General features: G+C 42.9%; 1 protein-coding gene across 1 annotated transcript; it reads left to right on the forward strand.

The window, feature by feature from the left end:
* The first annotated feature begins 85 nt into the window (after window positions 1–85).
* On the forward strand, window positions 86–23,163 carry LOC143923480 (interferon-induced very large GTPase 1-like). Its single transcript, XM_077447166.1, has 3 exons — window positions 86–196; window positions 6,936–7,237; window positions 17,137–23,163. Exons 2-3 carry the CDS (start codon window positions 6,955–6,957, stop codon window positions 21,828–21,830), a joined length of 4,977 nt encoding a protein of 1,658 aa, XP_077303292.1. The 5' UTR covers window positions 86–196; window positions 6,936–6,954; the 3' UTR covers window positions 21,831–23,163.
* The last annotated feature ends 528 nt before the right edge of the window (window positions 23,164–23,691 follow it).

The raw sequence follows: 23,691 nt of genomic DNA on the forward strand, positions 1-23,691 counted from the left end.
CCCCCCCATGTATATCACAGTGAGTGAAAGTGAAAGCAGAATTATTTTCATGTATTGTAAATAGTCTGATTGCTGTGAGGTCCTGCCCTGCCCAACTTCTGGTTACACAACCTGTAAAACCGGAGTGCAGTATCAGCACTGAGGAATTTGCAGAGACACTGCTGAGAGCAAACCGATCGTGTTCATGGGGTTAGAGGTAGGTACCAGGGTGGGATATCTCCCAACACTTTGAGATGGGAACAAGGGACACCTATTAGGAAGATATAGGTTACTCCCCCTACCGCAGCCCTTCAAAGGGGAATTATACAAACAAAAAAGATTAGTTAAACCTAAAAGTGCTTTTTCTTACCACTACTATTCCTTTATATCAGCTTCTGGAATTTACAAATGCAGCAATTAAAAATTGGATGAAAGGTTTAGCACTGGGAAAAACTTTTTTTAAAAGATATATGGATAATTTTATATACAACTACATAGATCATGCCAAAATGAGGGACAAATGAGGAGGAAGGAGGGACAGAAGGGACATTGTTCCAAATCAGGGAGCTATGGGGTGACTGTTAGAAACCACGGGGCCCCATACAGCCTCCTGTTGTCCTATAGTAAAGGGAGGAGTAGTGATAATTATTATAATTATTGTTGTTGTTTACTAGCGAGTATGGAATGCAAAATTCCTCTATGCCCTTGTACACACGGTCGGACATTCCAACAACAAAATCCGTCTGATTTTTTCTGAAGGATTTTGTCCGAAACTGGTGTTGCATACACACGGTCGGACAAAGTTGTCGGAAAATCCGATCGTTCGTAACGTTATGGCGTTATTCCTTTACGATGGGACTACGTTCAGGCTAGTAGCCAATAGCTTTGGTCTAGGAATTTGATCTGAGCATGCGTGGCACTTTGTCCGATCGGAATTCTCTACAAACGATCGGACAAAGTCTGATCGGATCATGTTGACGGAATATTTTATAGCCCAGCTCTAAAACTTTGTCGGTTGGATATTCCGACGGAAACAGTCCGATGGAGCCCACATACTGTCGGATTATCCGACAACAACATGGTCCGAACGGACATTTTTTTCCGTCGGAATGTCCGACCGTGTGTACAAGGGCTAACCCACGAGTGAATTATTCCGGCAGCAACTCGGTTCATCCAGAGAGATGCATTTATGGAATCCCAACCCAAGTTCAGATAATTGCAACAGATGACCAACAGTGTTCATTTTGGCAGCAAATTTTGATTTAGTTTTAGTCTTATGCCATGTACACACGGTCGGACTTTCCGACGACAAATGTTCGATCGGAGCTTGTTGTTGGAAATTCCGACCGTGTGTGGGCTCCATCAGAATTTTTTTGCATCGGAATTTCCGACACACAAAATTTGAGATCTGGATCTCAAATTTTCAGATAAAATCCGGTCTTGTAAATTACGATCGCATGCACACAATTCTGACACACAAAGCTCCACGCATGCTCGGAATCAAGCAGAAGAGCCGCGCTGGCTATTGAACTTAATTTTTCTCGGCTCGTCGTACCTTACCGCGTTCTTGACGTTCGGAATTTCCAACCAACTTTGTGTGACCGTGTGTATGCAAGACAAGTTTGAGCCAACATACATCGGAAAACAATCCATGTATTTTGTTGTCGGAATGTGCGATTGTGTGTATGGAGCATTAGTATTAGGACTAAAATGGCATTTTAGTTTTAGTTCCATATTAATCTTCTGCAATTGTTTTAGATTTAGTCGTATTTAGTCAACAATCTCCAGTGCATTTTAGTCGACTCTAGAAACTCATTTTAGTTGTCTAAAATCCAATGGGTGTAATTCAATTGTAATGCATTAGTTAACAATTCTCTACAATTTGAAAACTCATTATATACTGCTGGAGTGAAAAATCTAATATATTATTTATTATTACATTGAGGTATGAACATACACTACAGACCAGTGTTCATTTTGAAGTCAAATTTCAATTTAGTTTAGTCTTATGTTCCGTACACACGAGTGGATTTTCCATCGGAAAAAACTTGGAAGGTAATTCCGCTCAAGCTTGGCTTGCATACACACGGGTCACACAAAAGTTCGCTGAGCTTTTCGACCGTCAAGAATGCGGTGACGTACAACACCGCGATGAGCCGAGAAAAGGAAGTTCAATGCTTCCGAACATGCGTCGAATTGTTTCCGAGCATGCGTAGGAATTTTGCACGTCGGAATTGATCGGCTACAAACGATCGGAATTTCCGATAGAAACTGTTTCCGTCGGAAAAATAGAGAACATGCTTTCAATCTTTTGCTGGCGGAAATGCCGCCAGGAAAAATCCGATGGAGCATACACACGGTCGCATTTTCCGACCAAAAGCTCAAATTGGTCTTTTGCTGGCAGCATTTTCGATTGTGTGTACGCTACATAAGTCTTATTTTAGTCATTTTTGTTGTTTTAGTTTTAGTCGTATTTTAGTCAAAATAAAATAATATTAACCACTTGTCCATTGGGCACTTAAACCCCCTTCCTAACAGACCAATTTTCAGCTTTTGGTGCTCTCACACTTTGAATGACAATTACTCAGTCATGCAACACTGTACCCATATGAAAGGTTTGTCCTTTTTTTTTCTCACAAATAGAGCTTTCTTTGGCAGAGTATTGGCAAGTATTGGCGAGTATTAGCAGAATATTGCAGTATTGCAGAGTATTGGCAGAGTATTACACATTGTTGCAGAGTATTGCACAGTGATACAGAGTACGGGCAGAGTATTGTCAATGAGCAGCGCTGTGGGCACAACACATCCAGCCCGCAGCGCTGTTGCCATCTCTCCCCCTCTCCCCTCTCACTGTATTGATCGGTACAGAGAGGGAAAGGAGGAACCGGCATCAATGACGTGACGCTGGTTTGTTTACAAGTGATCGCTCCGTCATTTGACGGAGCGATCAAGTGGTAAACGGGCACTATCAGCGTCCGTTTAAAGTGATGCGCCAGGTCCTCTGGACCCGGCGGTCATGGATGTTCCCGGGTGCACGCCCCAGTGGGCGCGCAGGAGCAAGATTCTGTGAGGATGTCCAACGGACGTCCACCCAGAATAAGCCGACCGCACTGTAGCCATCTTTTGGCTATGGCCCGGTCGGAGTGTGGTTAATTTAGTCAACTAAAATGTTTTAGTCGTTTTAGTTGACAAAATTAACACTGATGACCAAATCCAGCAGAGCAATTGTAAACATTCCAATGAACAGCAGCCTTCAGAGTCCCACTCATTATTAATGTCATAGGACAATGCAATCCAGCATATGTCCAGTCTATAATATGCACCTAAGTAGCTTCCATACTTGCAATAACGTGCGTCATAAGCTAGACCTGTGCTTTCATCGCGGAGAAGAATGAATGTGTGTTCAGCCGCTAAAACCTTTCGCTGATATACTAGTGTCTGAAACTGGAGCCGTTCCTGATTGGTTAACCAAATACATTTGATCTTAAAGTGATTGTAAAGTCTCGTTTTTCTTTTTTTTTTTTTTTGTTAAAAATAAAAAACATGTTAAACTTACCTGCTCTGTGCAGTTGGTTTTGCACAGAGCAGCCCGGATCCTCCTCTTCTCCGATCCCTTTTCTGTGCTCCTGGCAAGTCCCTACTATTGAGTGCCCCTCACAGCCAGCCGATTGCTATGGGGGCACCCGAGCCGAGCCGCTGCTCTGTGTGTCCATGCCGACACGGAGCCGTGGCCTGGTCCGTACCCCCTTTCTCTCCTCATTGGCTGACTGGCTTTGATTGACAGTAGCAGGAGGCAATGGAGGCAATGGTGCCACGCTACTGTCTCAGCCGGGCAGCTGAGACAATTCTACAACATCACTGGATCTAGATGGACCTCAGTATTAGGGGGGGGGGGCTGCTGCACAGAGCAGGCTTTTTATCCTAAAGTGGTTGTAAAAAAAAAAAATTATTCTGCAGCAGCACAGTGGTGTAGGGGTTAGCACTCTCACCTAGCAGTAAGAAGGGTTGCTGGTTCAAATCCCAACCACAACACTACCTTCCTGGAGTTTGCATGTTCTGTCTGTGTGGGTTTCCTCCGGGTACTCCAGTTTCCTCCCACACGCCAAAGACATGCAGGTAGGTTAATTGGCTTCTGTCCAAAATTGGCCCTAGTATATGAATGAGGACCTTGGATTGTGGGCTCCTTGAGGGTAGGGACTGATGTGAGTGGGCAATGTACAGGGATAGGGACAATTGTAGACACTAACTCAGGTTGAACTGGATGGACTGGTGTCTTTATTCAACCTTACTAACTATGTAACTAATGCCACGTACACACGAGCGGACTGTATGGCGTACTTAGTCCGTCGAAACACATTTCAGCGGACAATCCGCTCGTGTGTGGGCTTCAGTGGACTTTTTCAGCGTGCAGTCCGGCGTACTAAGAATTTCTGATTTTTCGAAATTCTGTCCGTCGTACTTTGGTTTCAGCGGACAATCCGCTCGTCAGTATGCTAGTTCGACGGACTAAGAATGGCGCATGCCCAGAAAGGATTTACACGGCGGAAGGGTGCTTTGCTGTGTCTTGGACTTCCTATTTCTAGTCCCGTTGTACGTGCTGTACACGTCATCGCGCAAGCTTTCGACGGACTGTTTGTGCATCCGTGTGTGGTCAAGTCCGTTCAGTCGAAAGTACGACGGACTGTCCGTTGGATTGTACGACGAACTAAGTACGCCATACAGTCCGCTCGTGTGTACGCGGCATAAGACAAAGGCATATTGAGCTAGTATGCATCGCACACTAGCTCATTCTGAAATACTTCCCTTAGATCAAAGCTGTTGCAGCGGTCCCCCGGAATTATTTTCGGGTTCGTGGGCTCCAGGGCTGTAATTGGCCGGATCCGTGATGACGTCAATCAGACGGGGCGGCCGTTATGGCACGGGTCCTTTAAAAACTGCACAATCGTGCCCTTCCTTCAGTGCGCAGGAGTATATGGTAAATATCTGCTAAACCATGTAGGTTTACCAGCTATTTCCAGTACCTACAGGGAAGCCTTAATATAGACTTACCTGTAGGTACAAGTGGCGTAACAACCACTTTAATACTTCTTGAATGGTCAAATAACATACTTTATTGCCCTTGCTGTAAAGGCCAGTTATAGGTGGGGGCAGGGACCTTTTGGTTTGTTACTGGTATATAATATGGTCCGGAGACACACTGTACACCTTCGCTTCCATTGTGCTCTTGCTGGGCGTCCAGTGTGCTCCTGGTCCTTTAAGGGGGATTGGGCTTCCTCCATGGTCCACCTGCCCCTCATCTATCCATTAATGCATGTGCTTCCATTGTGGAGGCACTTATAAACATAAATTCATTAGCGTTAGGACTGCAAGCATACACAGGGTGCCGTGAAGAGGCCTTGCAGCTTATGCATGCTTTTGCAAATGCGTGCTAACTAAACCCCTGTTCTTAACGCAGACTGTTGGAAAGGTTAATTTGATCAGTTAGCAGACTGGTTGGTGAGTTGAGCTATGGAATGTTCTGTCTTTGTTTTTCGGATGTCCATGGGCACCTGCTGATCGTCGGGCAGAGATACAGGATGCAGGTCTGCCTATGTAAACAAGACAGAGCTCCGTTCTGACAGTGGGGGGAAGCAAGGCAGAGAAGAACATTCATCACTTCCCTTAGAAAAGCACCACACAGTACACACAAACACTGGCTAGACACACAGTTATCACTTTGATTGTCCTAGATGTTTAACCCCTTCCCAGCCAGTGTCATTAGTACGTATATATTTATATTTACTTATTATATTTTTAGCACTGATCATTGTATTAGTGTCATTGGTTCCCTCAAAGTTTCAAAAGTTTCCCATCGCAAGATTGCAGTCCCAATATAAGCTGCTGAGCGCCACCATTACTAGTATATATATATAAAAAAAAATAATAATTAAATAAAAATTCCTGTAAATATCCCATAGTTTGTAGACGCTATAACTTTTGTGCAAACCAATCAATATACTGTACGCTTATTGGGATTTTTTTTTAATCAAAAATAAGTAGCAGAATACATATTGGCTGAAATTTATGTATAAATTTTACGTTTTTTTTCAACTTTTTTTATTACAGATGTTTTATAGCAGAAAATAAAACATATTGTTTTTGTTTTGTTTTTTCAAAATTGTCGCTCATTTTTTTGTTTATAGCGCAAAAAATTAAAACCTCAGTGGTGATCAAATACCACCAAAAAAAGATTTGTGGGGAAAAAACGCACGTGAATTTTGTATGCGTACAGCGTCGCACGACCGCACAATTGTGAGTTAAAACGACGCAGTGCCGTATTACAAAAAATGGCCTGGTCATTAAGGGGGGAAATCCTTTCTGGGGCTGAAGTGGTTAAGATAGACTAATGTGACGTTCAGTAAAAATGCACTATATTTCCTTTAAAACCAAATACTGGTTGCATACTAATAATTACAGACTAACTGGTTATTTATTTATTTACTGAAAGCGGAGGTTCACACAAAAAGTGAACCTCCGCTTTTCGGAAACCCCCCCCCCTCCGGTGTCACATTTGGCGCATTTCACGGGGTAGGGGTGCAGATACCTGTATAATACATGTATCTGCACCCACTTCCCTTTGCATCACCCCCCCCCCCCACTGTGTTCTGGGAAACCCACGGGTCCCAGAACACAGTGGGGACCAGTGAGGATGCAGAGCGCGACTCGCACATGCGCAGTAGGGAACTGGGAAGTGAGGCCGCAACGATTCAATCACAGAGGATGGCGGCGGGGGCAGCCGAGAGACGAGCGATCGCTCGGCTTCGGCTGCCGACATCGCGGGCACCCTGGGACAGGTAAGTGTCCGATTATTAAAAGTCAGCAGCTGCAGTATTTGTAGCTGCTGGCTTTTAATTTTTTTTTTTTTTTTTGGGTGGACCTCCTCTTTAATTATTTATTTATGCTGGTTTCTTTTTTAGATTCTGAAATAAAGAAGTCATGGCTTCTGCCACAGATTCCGCAGAGACGATGAAGCGTCTTAGAAGGAAATCATTTGAGGAGGACGCGGAGGGTCTGTGTGATGAGTTGGGGTCTCAAGGCCTCATAACCCCGGATGAGAGGAATCAACTCCAACATGATAAAGATCCAAGAGGGAGAGTCAGAAAAATTATGAACCTCATACTACAGAAAGAAGAACACTGCCAGACATTCCTGTGTCATTTTGAGGAAATGATCCCCAAATTTCCAGCCCTGAGTGACCTGTCCCAACACTTTCCAGAAAGTAAGTCATCTCAGCTATAGGAATATTAGAGGTTGGGTATTATCTGTTTGTCTACTGAGCTTCTAAAAACAAGCAAGAGAGCCACCATCTAAGTGCCGGTTCACACTACAGCGACTTGGGATCCGACTTGTCAGACCTCAATTTGCCCCAAGTCGCTGGACTTAAGAAATTCCATTGAAGTGAATGAGAGCCGTCTTAATGTACACTACTGAAGTTTCTCCGACTTCAGAAAATGATCCTGTATTACTTCAAGGCGACTTCTAGGCAACTTGTACCCATAGATTTCAATGGAAGTTGCCCCCAAGTCGGATCTCCATCTATATTGAAGCGACTTTACAGGAAAAATAAAATACTTTACCCAGGTACTTCCCACATTTACCCAGGCAACCCCCTACCTCCCACAGAGCTGATTATATTGTGATTGGCCACAGCCAAAGTCGCCTGTCCTGGAGGCAACTTTAAGTCTGTAAGTTGCTCAAAGTCGCGCTGAAGTCGCCTCCAAATTGCCTTGTAAAGTCGCGCTGTAAGTCGGGGTTGCCCATGTGTGAACCGGCACTAGGTTTAACCACCTTCAGACCGGACCATTTTGCTGGTAAATGACCAGAGGTCTTTTTACACTTTGGCACTGCGCTGCTTTAACTAGTAATTGCGCGGTCATGCAATGTTGTACCCAAACAAAATTTGCGTCCTTTTCTTCCCACAAATAGAGCTTTCTTTTGATGGTATTTGATTGCCTCTGCGATTTTTATTTTTTGCGATATAAACGTAAAAAGACCGCAAATTTTGAAAAAAAATGATATTTTCTACTTTTTGTTATTAGAAAAATCCAATAAACTCAATTTTAGTCATACATTTAGGCCAAAATGTATTCAGCCACATGTCTTTGGTAAAAAAAAAGTCAATAATTGTATATTTATTGGTTTGCGCAAAAGTTGTCACATCTACAAACTAAGGTACGTTTTCTGGAATTTACGCAGCTTTTAGTTTACGACTGCCTATCTCATTTCTTGAGGTGCTAAAATGGCAGGGCAGTACAAAACCCCCCCAAATGACCCCATTTTGGAAAGTAGACACCCTGAGGAAATTGATAAGTGGCATGTTGAGCCCATTGAATATTTTTTTTTTTTTTGCCTCAAGCGATTGAATAATGACAAAAAAATTTTTTTTTTTTTTTTTTACACAAAGTTGTCACTAAATGATATATTGCTCACACATGCTATGGGCATATGTGAAATGACACCCCAAAATAAATTCTGCTGCTTCTCCTGAGTACGGGGATACCACATATGTGGGACTTTTTGGGAGCCTAGCCGCGTACGGGGCCCCGAAAACCAAGCACCGCCTTCAGGCTTTCTAAGGGCGTAAATTTTTGATTTCACGCCTCACTACCTATTACAGTTTTGAAGGCCATAAAATGCCAAGATGGCACAAAACCCCCACAAATGACCCCATTTTAGAAAGTAGACACCCCAAGCTATTTGCTGAGAGGCATTTTGAGTCCATGGAATATTTTATATTTTGCCACAAGTTGCGGGAAAATTACAAACTTTAATTTTTTTTTATTTTTTTTTCACAAAGTTGTCACTAAATGATATATTGCTCACACATGCTATGGGCATATGTGAAATGACACCCCAAAATAAATTCTGCTGCTTCTCCTGAGTACGGGGATACCACATATGTGGGACTTTTTGGGAACCTAGCTGCGTACGGGGCCCCGAAAGCCAAGAACCGCCTTCAGGTTTTCTAAGGGCGTAAATATTTGACTTCACTCCTCACTACCTATTACAGTTTTGAAGGCCAGAAAATGCCAAGATGGCACAAAACCCCCACAAATGACCCCATTTTAGAAAGTAGACACCCCAAGCTATTTGCTGAGAGGCATGTTGAGTCCATGGAATATTTTATATTTTGCCACAAGTTGCGGGAAAATTACAAACTTTTTTTTTTTTTTTTTTTTTCACAAAGTTGTCACTAAATGATATATTGCTCACGCATGCCATGGGCATATGTGAAATGACACCCCAAAATAAATTCTGCTGCTTCTCCTGAGTACGGGGATACCACATATGTGGGACTTTTTGGGAGCCTAGCCGCGTACGGGGCCCCGAAAACCAAGCACCGCCTTCAGGCTTTCTAAGGGCGTTACAGTTTTGAAGGCCATAAAATGCCAAGATGGCACAAACCCCCCCCCCAAATGACCCCATTTTAGAAAGTAGACACCCCTAAATTTAGGGGTACACTAGTGAGACTAGGTAATAAATGGCGGGTGCCCTGAAACTATAAAAAAAATAACTAACCAATCAGCGTCACCTGTAACAGTTATATGGTGATCACTGGTGAAAGGGTTAACTAGGGGGCAATCAGGGGGCTTTATGCGGTAGTATATGGGGGTCCCTGGCACTATAAAAAGCTGCGGCGAACCTAAATACCTACCTGCCTAACTAGCGTCACCTGTGACACTAATACAGCGATCAGAAAAACGATCGCTTATTAGGCTGGGTTCACACTGGAGCGATGCGGGAACGCCACGAATCCGCGGCGGGTTCCCGCATCGCATGCCTCCCGGCGGCAGTTCACACTGCCCTATGCGAACTGCTGGGAGTGTCAGTGAAATGTTAATGACACCCCCAGATCAGTTCGCATATCGCAGTGCGATCTGCAAACTCGGATCGCATGGTGTGAACACCCATGCGATCTGATTCTGCTGCGGACCAAAAAAAGGGTCCCGTGCGAGTTTGCGGCGGGTGCGGTGGGTGCGACACGAATTCAGCCATACTATCTGTATGGCTGAACTCGAATCGCACAGAGATCGGATGTGATTTGCACTGCAGTGCGGTGCGAATCACATCCGTTCTCATAAACCGCTGCAATGTGAACCCAGCCTTAGTGACACTGGCGACGGGGGGTGATCACGGGGTTAAACCTTTATTGGGGGGGTTAGGGGGGTACCTTAGAACTAAAGGGGGCTAACCCTAACTGCCCTAACAGTTATTACAGTCACAAATGACACCCGCCGGGTGATCAGGGGGTTAAACCTTTATTAGGTAATAAATGGCGGGTGCCCTGAAACTATAAAAAAATAACTAACCAACCAGCGTCACCTGTAACAGTTATATGGTGATCACTGGTGAAAGGGTTAACTAGGGGGCAATCAGGGGGCTTTATGCGGTAGTATATGGGGGTCCCTGGTGCTATAAAAAGCTGCGGCGAACCTAAATACCTACCTGCCTAACTAGCGTCACCTGTGACACTAATACGGCGATCAGAAAAATGATCGCTTATTAGGCTGGGTTCACACTGGAGCGATGCGGAAACGCCGCGAATCCGCGGCGGGTTCCCGCATCGCATGCCTCCCGGCGGCAGTTCACACTGCCCTATGCGAACTGCTGGGAGTGTCAGTGAAATGTTAATGACACCCCCAGATCAGTTCGCATATCGCAGTGCGATCTGCAAACTCGGATCGCATGGTGTGAACACCCATGCGATCCGATTCTGCTGCGGGCCAAAAAAAGGGTCCCGTGCGATTTTGCGGCGGGTGCGGCGAATGGCTGAACTCGAATCGCACAGAGATCGGATGTGATTTGCACTGCAGTGCGGTGCGAATCACATTCGTTCTCATAAACCGCTGCAATGTGAACCCTGCCTTAGTGACACTGGCGACGGGGGGTGATCACGGGGTTAAACCTTTATTGGGGGGGTTAGGGGGGCACATTAGAACTAAAGGGGGCTAACCCTAACTGCCCTAACAGTTATTACAGTCACAAATGACACCAATGCAAAAAAAAAAAAGCAATTGGTGTCACTGTGACTGGGGGGGCAGGGGTAATTGGGGGGTGATCGGGGGGTAAAGGGGGGGTGTGAGTGTGCCTGGCATGTTCTACTGTGTAGTGTAGTGCTTGTGCAACTCACCGATGTTCTCTCCTCGGTGCCGGAACGAAAACTACCGACACGGAGGAGAGAATACATCACTTCCTCTCCTGTGTTTACATTACAGGAGAGGAAGTGATGTCACCGGACAATTTCATTCGCCGGGAGCGATCGCGAGGGGGTGGCCATGAATGAATGGCCGTCCCCTCGTCCGGGATCGCTCCCGAACGAATACCGAGCGCCGCAGGCACCGGGCGGGGGCCCGATCGGGCCCCCGACCCGCGGGAGGCAAGGGACGTACATGTAAGCCCTTATGCCTGCTCGTGCCATTCTGCCGACGTACATCGGCGTGCGGCGGTCGGCAAGTGGTTAAACTGTTTTATTAAGAGAAAAAAATAAAAAAATAAATATATAAATATAAATATAATATAAATATAATAAATAAATATATGCATTCACTGCATGACAGGTTAAGTCAGCATGTCTCCGATCTGTGGAGCAGCGCAATCATGCAGAGATCAACAGACAAGTGGCTGTTCGAAGGTGCAGATATCGGCAAGGCAAGCAGTTGTTGCATGCAAGGGGCCATGGCTAATGCCGTGTACACACGAGCAGAATGTCCGACAGAAAAAGTCAGACGGGAGCTTTCCATCGTATATTCCGATCGTGTGTATGCCCCATTGGACTTTTTACGTCGAAAATTCTGACGGACCTAGAAATAGAACATGTTCTAAATTTTTCCAACGGGACCAATTCCTATCAGGAAAACCGATGCTGTTCCGACGTACCAAAAACGACGCATGCTCTGAAGCAAGTACGAGACGGCTGCTATTGGCTACTGGCTATTGAACTTCCTTTTTCTAGTCCCGTCCTACAGGTTGTACGTGACCGCGTTCTTGACGGTCGGACTTTGATGTGATCATGTGTACGCAAGACAGTTTATGTGGAATTCCGTTGGAAAAACCTTCAGAGTGTTTTCCAACGGGAAAACCGGTCGTGTTTACATGGCATAAGCATTTCATGGCACAAGGTACGCCCCTTTGTCAAGCCAGAAAGGATTTTCTCCCTGAAATGTGTAGCCATGCCCCCTCCCAGAGCTGAGCCGCTCCTATATGGATGTCTCCCGGAAGCTGCTGTTGAGCCAACTCATTCCACCTTGACATCACTCTTTCTCCTCCAACCAGCAGCTTCCTGGCTGAACTCTGCATACACCAGCCACTTGCCTGCCACTCCTCTGCACCTTGGAACAGCCGCTGGCCTGTCGATCTCTCCATGACTGAGCCGCTCCACAAATGACTTCATTTTCAATATTTATTTTGGGGTTTTTTTTGTTAATAAAACAGTTTACACTTAGGCTCGGTTCACACAGGGGCGGCACGACTTGCAGCGCCGCGACCTGCACACAATCAGCGGCGACTTGCAAAACGACTTCTGTATAGAAGTCAGTGCAAGTCGCCTGAAGTCGCCTCAAAGTAGTACAGGAACCTTTTTTCTAAGTCGGAGCGACTTGAGTCACTCCTATTAGAACGGTTCCATAGTACAGAACAGAGCGCGACTTGTCAGGCGGCTAAGTCGCCTGGACAAGTCGCCCCTGTGTGAACCGAGCCTTAGATGGAGGCACCCTCTCTTGCTTTTTTTTATATGTGCATTAGGTATACACAGTAAAGAGTCCTTAATGGGCATCTGTAGTCTGTAGTAACCCAGATAATGCTGGCACAACTCATACATCTATTTCCCAAAGACAACCTCTGGATATGACGCTGAGCATGTGCACTCAACGTTGTTGGTCGACCATGGCGAGGCCTGTTCTGAGTGGAACCTGTCCTGTTAAACCGCTGTATGGTCTTGACCACCGTGCTGTAGCTCAGTTTCAGGGTCTTGGCAATCTTCTTATAGCCTAGGCCATCTTTATGTAGAGCAACAATTCTTTTTTCAGATCTTCAGAGAGTTCTTTGCCATGAGGTGCCATGCTGAACTTCCAGTGATCAGTATGAGAGAGTGAGAGCAATAACACCAAATTTAACACACCTGCTCCCCATTCACACCTGAGACCTTGTAACACTAACGAGTCACATGACACCGGGGAGGGAAAATGGCTAATTGGGTCCAATTTGGACATTTTCACTTAGGGGTGTGCTCACTTTTGTTGCCAGCGGTTTAGACATTAATGGCTGTGTGTTGAGTTATTTTGAGGGTACAGCAAATGTACACTGTTATACAAGCCGTACACTCACTTTGTAGACAAGTGTCATTTTTTCAGTTTGAAAATATATAATAAAATATTTACAAAAATGTTAGGGGTGTACTCACTTTTGTGAGATGTTGTGTATGTATATGTATATATGTGTATATATATATATATATATATATATATATATATATATATATATATATATATATATATATATATATATATATATACATATACATATATGGGACTCCACGGGACAGTGTGAGCCTGTGGTGTAGGGACAGTCCTGAAAGGGTACAGCTGGATAGTCGCTCTCTATCAGCTCTAGGCTGCTGAGGGTGTAGGGAGACTGGATGGCTGCCTGGAAAGGCTGTACTTGGGATGGATCGCTCCAGTCCACATCTTGTATTTAGCCCATAGCTACAGTAATTGATATAGCTTATTCAGGTATTTGGTGTGTCCCAGGTTGTTTCCTGGGGGGGGGGGGGGGCTATTTAAACAGAGCAGGTAGCCCATTGGGGTCAGCTGAAGAAGAGGAAGGTCCCTCGAAATACATCCTGTGACCCTGGACTGCAGGTGGACATTACCATCCATCGGCCATTGACACCAGGAACAAGGAAGCCGAGGCACTGCACATGCTTACTGGGCTATCAGAACCATTTCCCTATTAATAGTCAGAGGCACAGAGATCTGGACTTTGTGCCTGCAGCAGCTCATCATCCATCCATCCATCCATCCAGCTGTACCTTTTCAGGACTGTGCCTCCACCACAGGCTCATCCTTTCCTGTGGACTCCAATATATATACAGTATGTGTGGTTTTTATACTTTTGTGGGTATTCATTTTTCTTTGTAATTAAACCTTGTTGGAACTTAGTACACCAGAGTGGTCTTTGTTTTACAGATGAAGCCCCCCCCCCTCCATTTTGACAGCAGCACCCCTAGGTCATCAGTTCCTTTTGTCTAGTTATAAGCGCTACCCACTCATAAAGCCCCCCCCCTCCCCAATTTTGGTCAGTATTTTTTTGGGTTTGTATCATTGTATTTGTTTATTCTATGGGATATTTGAGAAAAAGAAGGAATGGATGGAAATGGCAGAAGGGTCCGTTTCAGATATGGCACCTCATCTCAAATTTGAGTTATTGGAAAAATTGAATGTTTAGAACAAGAGGAATTATTGCGGTGCCTGTCATTCAAACCAATAGACAAATTGTTTTTGCTTAAAAAATATATAAGAAATTTTTATTACAACATGATTAAGTAACAAATATTGCATTCAAATGTAAAGAATAAAGGTAATTAAAATACAACATGGGAAGCACACAAAGAGTATGTTGAATAGGGCCCGAGATGGTGGCGGCCTTAAGGTGCTATTCGGTCAATCTGTACCTACATGTTTCACCATAACAATGGCTTCTTCAGGGGAAATAAAACTTGACCGGCAAAAAAGCAAAAGAGGCTACAAAAGATAAATAACAAATTGTTAGTGGATTTGGGTTAACTGCTGCATGGCTATTATATAAAAGCGATCAGATGAAATTGATCAAAAAAATTCCTCCCCAAATTTTCTATCTCCCCGTTAGATGATATATCAGCGTCAAATCAAAATAAGTGCATACATATCCCAAACTTCTCCCTCAACGTAAGATGAATAGGGCAACCCCCCCCCCAGGTGGGAAGCACCCCAACCTAAGGGCCACCTTGATGTGACTGCAGGGGGCAGAAAAGGCAACCAGTAGCCCTAAAACTAAAGAAAAAGGGGACAATAACAGGTTCAAATTAAACAAATAAATAAACAAACTCCAGTTGGAGTTATAGATTGGAGCCAGCATGGCCTCCATACGTACCCAATTATTTCCCCTGAAGAAGCCATTGTTATGGTGAAACATGTAGGGACGGATTGACCCAATAGTCCCTTAACCACTACAATACAGGGCACTTTCGCCCCCTTCCTTCTCAGCCCAGTTTTTAGCTTTCATCGCTCTCGCACTTTTAATGACAATTGCGCGGTCATGCTACGCTGTACCCTAATGAAATTTTTATCATTTTGTTCGCACAAATAAAGCTTTATTTTGGTGGTATTTATTCAAGACTCTGTTTTTTATTTTTTGCGATATAAGCACAAAAAAAGTGGAAATTTGGAAAAAAAAAACAATATTTTCTTTTTTCTATTTTAAAAGAAATCCAATAAAATCTAATTTTGTCATAAATTTAAGCCAAAATGTATTCTGCTACATGTTTTTGGTAAAAAAAACTCTGTTAAGTGTATAATAATTGGTTTGTGTGATCACGGACATATGTACGCAAATGATCATGTACATATGTGTGCAGGTGATCACGGACATAAGTGTGGAGATAATCATTGGAACATGTGATTTTAGTGGGACATATGTGGGGGAAATGTGTTTTTTTATTTGGGGACATGTCTTTTCATTATTTGGGGACATGTGTGTTTTGGGGACAAGTGTGGTGACATGTATTGTGGTGACATGTGTGTTTACACTGTAGGTTTACACTAGACTGGTAATCAGTGAGTAAAAAGCTGTAAAAACAGTTCATACTCACTGATCATCAGCCGGCTGCAGCAATCTGCTCTTCTCTCCTCAGCGATGACTTCCGTGTGAGGAGGAGCCGATTGCCTAGCAACCGGCTGTTTGTTTACATCACATGACGGCCGTGATTGGACACGGCCGTCATGTGCTCAGGAGGGCCAATCACAGAGCCCTCCTGCCGATCCGAGATACGCTGTGTCCGGGTGACACGAGCACATCGGGATCGTGCCGCTGCGCGGGCACGTGCGCGGGCGCGTGCGCGGGCACGTGCGCGATCCCCCTCCTTCTGATGGACGTTTAGGAACGTCCAGTCAGAAGGAGGCGGCTCCCACCCGGCTGTATATGTACATTGGCCAGGTGGGAAGTGGTTAAGGCTGCCACCATCTCGGGCCCTATTCAACATACTCTTTGTGTGCTTCCCATGTTGTATTTTAATGACCTTTATTCTTTACATTTGAATGCAATATTTGTTACTTAATCACGTTGTAATAAAAATTTCTTATATATTTTTTAAACAAAAACAATTTGTCTATTGGTTTGAATGACAGGCACCACAATAATCCCTTTATGGGATATTTGTTTAACGTCATCATTCATATTTCCCATGAGTGGTTGAGTGCTGATAGCCTAGTGCAGGGTTATGCAATTAGCGGACCTCCAGCTGTTGCAAAACTACAAGTCCCATCATGCCTCTGCCTCTGGGTGTCATGCTTGTGGCTGTCAGAGTCTTGCTATGCCTCATGGGACTTGTAGTTCTTCAACAGCTGGAGGTCCCGCTAATTGCATATCCCTGGCCTAGTGCCATTCCTGGCATTGGTGAATAATATTTTTTTTATTTTTAGGTTGGTTTTAATTTTTTTAATTTTTAATTTTTGTTTTTGTTTTTGCACCTGTCATAAGCACAGGAGGGCTCATCGTCTGCCAACTAGTCATTTTCAGGCTCTTGTAATATATGAATAGGTTTGTGTTGTTGGTATATGTAATATGCCTGTTGTTCCATTCCCACAGTCCCTAAATGGCCCAGAGACCTGACATTCCTTGTCTACATAGCATATTATAAAATCATTGCTTAATTTTACTGAGTTTCCAAATCCACTGCTGGGTAGCAAAAAAAAAAAATGTGAGAAGCTTCAAGTAATTTGATGGCCTTATTTCTCCAGTGAAAACAGATGATTGCCATTGGTTTTCAAGAAAATCATTCAAACACACATTCATTATTTAAAATCCCTTGTATTGGTAAAGCTTAGCATTAGGTTATATGTTAACAACATTATGTTCTTTTTTCAGATAAATTGAAGATTTTCCAAGAACTTATTGTCAGTTTAAATATGGAGCATTTAATCGATTCCAAACTGACATTGAGTCATGTCCTAGGGATTGGAGCAGAGATTCTGAGTGATGTCCATCCCCAGACCATTCAAGATGTACCATGGCATTTTCTGAGAAAGCTGATGGCCTTGAACAGAGCTGCACTTAATGCTCAGTATGAACAAGCTGAAGAAACAAATTTCAATGAAGACACCTTGTTTGACTTATCAATGATCGAAGAGGAAAGTAGTTCAGCTGAATCTATTCACCCTTTGGATATCCTGTGTGTTCTCCTCCATTGTTCAGACAGTTTTCTACAACAAGAAATTGTATCCAAACTATCCATGTGCCAATTTGGCATCCCTCTGCTTCTCCCTGCTGGTGATGGGTCACACTGCATCCTTATGCTGTGGGCAATGAGGGGCATTGTTAAGAAGTGGAGACCCCAGTCACTATCTGACAGCAAAGGGTTCAGTGAGGAAAACGTGGTGAATATTTCCATGCCAGTTTTCTCCTTCATCAGACTGGGTGACACCAAATTATCCAAATCTAAAATCCTGAATCAAGTACTTAATCCAACCCAACAAGACCAAAACTTCTTCATACACAATGATATGGAGGGAGGAAATATTGAGAGGAAAATATCTGATGGACTGGTGGAAATGTCCTGGTATTTTCCCTGTGGTAAGTCAGATGTTTTCCCAGAACCCATCGCAGTGACCAACCTCCGTGGAGGCCTGGAGACCAACTGGGACCAGTTTATGTTTCTAACTCGAGTCTCATCAGCTGTGTTTATATTCATTGAAAGTATTTCTGAGAAACAATTCAAACTGTTATCATCCTTCAGTAACGCTGGCACCCAGTTTTATCTCATTCTTACACCAAAAAAGGGTAAAGAAATAAACACGGAGACCTTAAAATACAAAAATATACTAATGCCAATTTTAAAGATGAGTGAAACAAATATTATTCAAAAAATCAGCACTGAAAATGATGCAGCGTTAGTGAAAAAAGTTCGAAATGGCATTGAGAATGTTTTAAAAAACTGTCAGAAAGAAAAGAGAAACCTGTGTAGTGCTAAAAATAATACCGAAGGACTTCATATTTTTGTTGATGAGAATTCTGCTGAATGTCAGAAAGCGAAAAAAAAAGCAAACCAAATTACTTCTGTAATAAAAGATGTGGAAGGATATAAAAAGGAAACCCTGAAATTACAGGGAGATCTGTGGAAAGAATTGTCTAAAGTAGAGAAAGAACTTTGCAGAATGGAGAAACAAGGAGGAAAAGATGCACAAGAATATCAATCTGAGCTCAAACAAAAGCGCAATTCACTCCACGAAAATCAATACCAGCATCATATTCCTGTAGGCATATCAGATTTTACTAAAGCAATAACTAACCTCTCCAAGGCTGAAAAACATTATTTCTTGAGATGGATGAAATTTAAACTGGATTTGATTGCAAGAAATAGTATTTCCTTGTTGCAGTCTGAATACAAGGAAAAATTTAATGATAAATCCGATATATCAAATCTTAAGCAGCTGGATCAGAAGATCTCAGACAGTTCTTTAGGAATAGAACATTTTCTACGTGAACTAGGACAGTTTTATGAGGCCGAGTATTCCATGGTTGCTAACAAACAGAAAAAAAAAATCACAAGACAATTCACCAAACTTCCAGGAATTGCTGCTGGTCTTCTACTAGATGGGTTTCCATTGGAGTTGATTGATGGGGACGCCTCTAATATTCCTTTACAGTGGATAACTGATGTTCTGACTGAGCTAGACAATAAGATAGGAGGACAATGTAAAATGAGAGTGATAACTGTGCTGGGAGTGCAGAGTACAGGGAAGTCCACCCTTCTGAACACCATGTTTGGTCTGCAGTTCCCGGTGGCCAGTGGAAGATGTACAAGAGGAGCCTTCATGACTCTTCTGAAAGTAAAAGAGAACCTCCAGGAGGAGCTGGGCTGTCACTTCATTCTGGTGATTGACACTGAGGGGCTGAAGGCTCCAGAGTTGGCCTTGTTGGAGCACAGCTACAAACATGACAATGAACTGGCCACATTAGTGGTTGGGTTGAGTGATATCACCATCATTAATATGGCCACAGAAAACACATCAGAAATGAAGGATATTTTACAGATTGTGGTCCATGCTTTTCTTCGGATGAAAGAAATTGGGAAGAAACCCAACTGCCAGTTTGTACATCAGAATGTCAGTGATGTGTCCGCTCATGAAAAGAATGTGAGAGACAGGAAGAAGTTTCTGGAACAACTTGATGAAATGACAAGAGTAGCTGCAAATATGGAAATGAAATGTGGAATTACATGTTTCAGTGATGTGATGGATTATGATCCTGATAAGCACACTTGGTACATTCCTGGACTGTGGCAAGGGGTTCCACCAATGGCTCCGGTAAACATTGGCTACAGTGAAAATGTTTATGAATTAAAGAAATATTTGTTGGAATATTTAAAATCACAAAACTCCAACAACACTCAGTGCAAAATCCTTGACTTCATCATATGGATTAAAAGTTTATGGAGTGCAGTGAAACATGAGAAATTCATCTTTAATTTCAGAAACAGTCTGGTGGCTGAAGCTTATACCAAACTGTCTATGCAATACTCCCTGTGGGAATGGGAATTCTCCAAAAAGATCCATAGCTGGATGATCAGCAATGAAACTTACATCAGAAATCAATCTGCAGCCAGTCTCAATGCTGAGATGTTTAAAACTGATCTTCAGAGCTTACTAGTAGAAGAGGAAAATAAAATGCTGAAGCTACTAGAAAAATATTTTGACAGTAAACGTGAGAACGTTCATCTCATTGAGCGATACAAGGAAGATTTCTTCATGGGCGTGAGGTTCCTGAAGAAAGAACTGGAAAGGAATACTCTAAATAAACTCGCCGAAGCAATTTCAATCCATAAATGCAAATTCAAGATTCTGGATATTCAGAAGACATCTCTGGAACGGATTGAGAAAGAAATAACAATTCTCCTGAATAGCTGCAGAGAAAGAAATTGCGAACTCGGTGACATAGATATAGAGAGAGAATTTGAAGAGATGTGGAAGAAAACACTCTCTGATATACAAATGGAGGAGCTAAAAAAACGTAACATCGGACAAACGATTCTTCAGCAACTTAAGAACGAAATGGCTGTAAAGGGAAGTGATATTAATAAAAACCTAACAAATGTGATGAGCTTCGATGACTATGGGAAAAATCAATTTGTTCCTGACAAAAGCTATATATCTCGCAATCCAGTCTGTTCACGCCAACTGGACAAGATAGAAGGCCTTTCAACAGCTTTGATAGATATGTGTGACACCTACATCAAAGAGAAGGTAGTCAACAAAGGGGATTACGATGATACTTACTTTCAGGGGTTGCTACGCATGATCAATGATAAACTTAAAGACAAAACTTCAAAAAAACTTAATTTATCTTCCAAGTTTGAGCTAGATATAAAACTTTTTATCTTTGGCAAAGCATCCAGAGAATTTCAGGAATTACATGACAGATTCATTCAAGAAAATTACCCCAAAACTTGCCTTGAAAAATTTAAACCGAAATACTTGGCCACATTTCAGAGCATATTCCGTGAGAAAGACGAGTGTCGGAGTAGGGCCAAAAGATTCTGTGATCATTGCCTGAAACCCGCACTAATTGATTATATTCTGGAGCATCTCGGCAAGGAAATCATTAACGACATTCTACAAAATTCTGACAGTCACATATTTAACAGCAGAAGCGCTTTTCAGTTTGCTGTGCTAAAGGATTTGCTTAAGAAAAAGGAAGTTGAACAATATTTTTTGTACATTAATAAATATAGGGTCTTTTTGAAAGAATGGATCTCCCAGTACATTACTGAGAAATATAAGGGTCTGCCAACTCTAAACATCTTAGCAGAAAAACTTTTATCTCTAATCATTGAAAAAATTAAAGAAGTCCTGAAGAGTGAGAAATGTGTGAAAACAGAGTCCATTGCGACATTTCTGGAAAGTTTCTGTAAGTTACTGGATAAAGAATTAGTTATTTCACAGAATGAAATGGCAGTTATAACTTTTCACAATAAATCAAGTGTCATCCAGTTCTCTGAGGACATTTATTTATTTGTCCTCAACATGAAGCAGGAACTTTTATCAGACAAAGATTTGCAGGACACTGAATTAATTCTCTCCAAAGTCAAACCGAAGGCTCAGGAGGAATTGTTGAAGAAAGTGATTGGCTGTGGGAAGCAGTGTCCTTTCTGTAATGTCCCCTGTGAGAATGTCGGGGGCGACCACAAGGAGCACTCTGCTTCTCTCCATAGACCTCAGGGACTGGGAGGATGCAGATGGTACAAATGGTACAAAAAAAGGACTTTAATCACTGACATCTGTTCCACTGTTGTGGTGTCTAATAGTAAATTCAAAAATTCTGACACAGGAGGGGAATATCACCCATACAAAGACTACCGTAAATACTATCCAGACTGGGCCATTCAGCCTGACACCAACCTCAAATCCTCCGATTACTGGAAATACGTATTTGTACTTTTTAATACCAAATTTGCAGATGCATATTCTGCAAAGCCAGCCAACCTTCCAAGAGTCTGGAAGAAGATCACAGAGGATCAGGCTCTTGCAAGTTTACAGGAATCGTTCAATATCAAACAAAAATAACATGGCTGTATTTGTGTCCTCACTTCCATATAATATATGTGTGTATACAAGGGATCTTCAAAAAGTTTCCACAATTTTATTTATTTTTTACGTTTCCCAGCCATCTTCATCACAGAATCACAACTCTTATACTAAACTGCAAGGTCAGCTGGCTTGCCAGAGAGACTAGTCACATGACACTCTAAGCTCTTGTACACACGGTCGGACATTCCGATGGACAATGTCCGATAGGACCGTGTTGTTGGATAAACCGACAGTGTGTGGGTTCCATCGGACTGTTTCCGTCGGAGTATCCGATGGACCAAGTTTTCCAGCTGGGCTATAAAATTTTCCGACAACATGATCCGATTGGACTTTGTCCGATCATGTGTATAGAATTCCATTCGGACAAAGTGCCACGCATGCTCAGACCAAATTACGAGACCAGAGCTATTGGCTACTAGCCTGAACGTAGTCCTGTCCTAATGAAATAACGTCATCACGTTAAATACGATCGGATTTTCTGACAACTTTGTCCGACCGTGTGTATGCAACAGTTTCGAACAAAATCCGATGGATTTGGTTGTCGGAATGTCCGACCATGTGTACAAGGGCTTAGACACGACCAATTACTACTTCTCCTGCCCTCACTGTTTCTTTTTGAAGAATATAATATATATATATATATATATATATATATATATATATATATACACACACACTATATTACCAAAAGTGTATTAGGACACCTGCCTCTACACACACATGAATTTTGATGGAATCCCAGTCTTAGTCCGTAGGGTCCAATATTGATTTGGCCCACCCTTTGCAGCTAAAACAGCTTCAACTCTTCTGGGAAAGGCCATCCACAAGGTTTAGGAGTGCGTCTATGGGAATGTTTGACCATATTTCCAGAAGCGCGTTCGTGTTGGACGAGAAGGCCTGGCTCGCAGTCTCCGCTCTAATTCATCCCAAAGGTGTTCTATCGGGTTGAGGTCAGGACTATGTGCCAGTCAAGTTCCTCCAACCCAAACTCACTCATCTATGTCTTTATGGACCTTACTTTGTGCTCTGGTCCAAATCATTTGGTGGAGGGAGGATTATGGTGAGGGGCTGTTTTTCAGCGGTTGGGCTTGGCCCCTTAGTTCCAGTGAAGGGAACTCTTAAGGCGTCAGCATACCAAGACATTTTGGACAATTTCATGCTCCCAACTTTGTGGGAACAGTTTGGGGGATGGCCCCTTCCTGTTCCAACATGACTGCGCACCTGTGCACAAACAAGGTGACACACACAGGTTAAAATGTCTATTAAAGGTTAATTTCCCACATTTGTGGCCTTTTAAATCACAATTAGTGTGTATAAATAGTTAATGAGTTTGTTAGCTCTCACATGGATGCACTAAGAAGGCTAGATAAGCCTAAGCCACAGGGAGCAGAAAAGAAGAGTCCAAAGACCTGTTTAACAAAGTAATGAAACTTTACAAAGATGGAAAAGGATATAAAAAGATATCCAAAGCCTTGAATATGCCAGTCAATCATTTGGAAAATTTGGGGATCTCTTGATACCAAGCCAAGGTCAGGTAGATCAAGAAAGATTTCAGCCACAACTGCCACAGGAATTGTTTGGGATACAAAGAAAGCCCCACAGGTAACCTCAGGAGAAATACAGGCTGCTCTGGAAAAAGATGGCGTGGTTATTTTTAAGGAGCACAATATGATGATACTTAAACAAAAAGAGCTGCATGGTCAAGTTGCCAGAATGCAGCCTTTACTGTACAAGTTCCACAAAAAAAAAATGGTTACTATATGCCCAACAACACCTTGACATGCCTCATTGGGCTTTTTTGTGGCATTTGTGGCATTGGGCTTCTGGCAGCTCAACC

This window comes from Lithobates pipiens, unplaced genomic scaffold (genome assembly GCF_037356315.1).
Source record: "Lithobates pipiens isolate NorthernLeopardFrog02 unplaced genomic scaffold, aLitPip1_a1.2 Scaffold_22, whole genome shotgun sequence".
Taxonomy (NCBI): Eukaryota; Metazoa; Chordata; class Amphibia; order Anura; family Ranidae; genus Lithobates; species Lithobates pipiens.

Bases quoted from the DNA above. Each gene is read 5' to 3' on its own strand.
- LOC143923480 (XM_077447166.1), top strand. From the start codon at position 6,955: ATGGCTTCTGCCACAGATTCCGCAGAGACGATGAAGCGTCTTAGAAGG. The intron at 7,238-17,136 runs GTAAGTCATCTC...TTCTTTTTTCAG, and splicing joins GTCCCAACACTTTCCAGAAA to ATAAATTGAAGATTTTCCAA.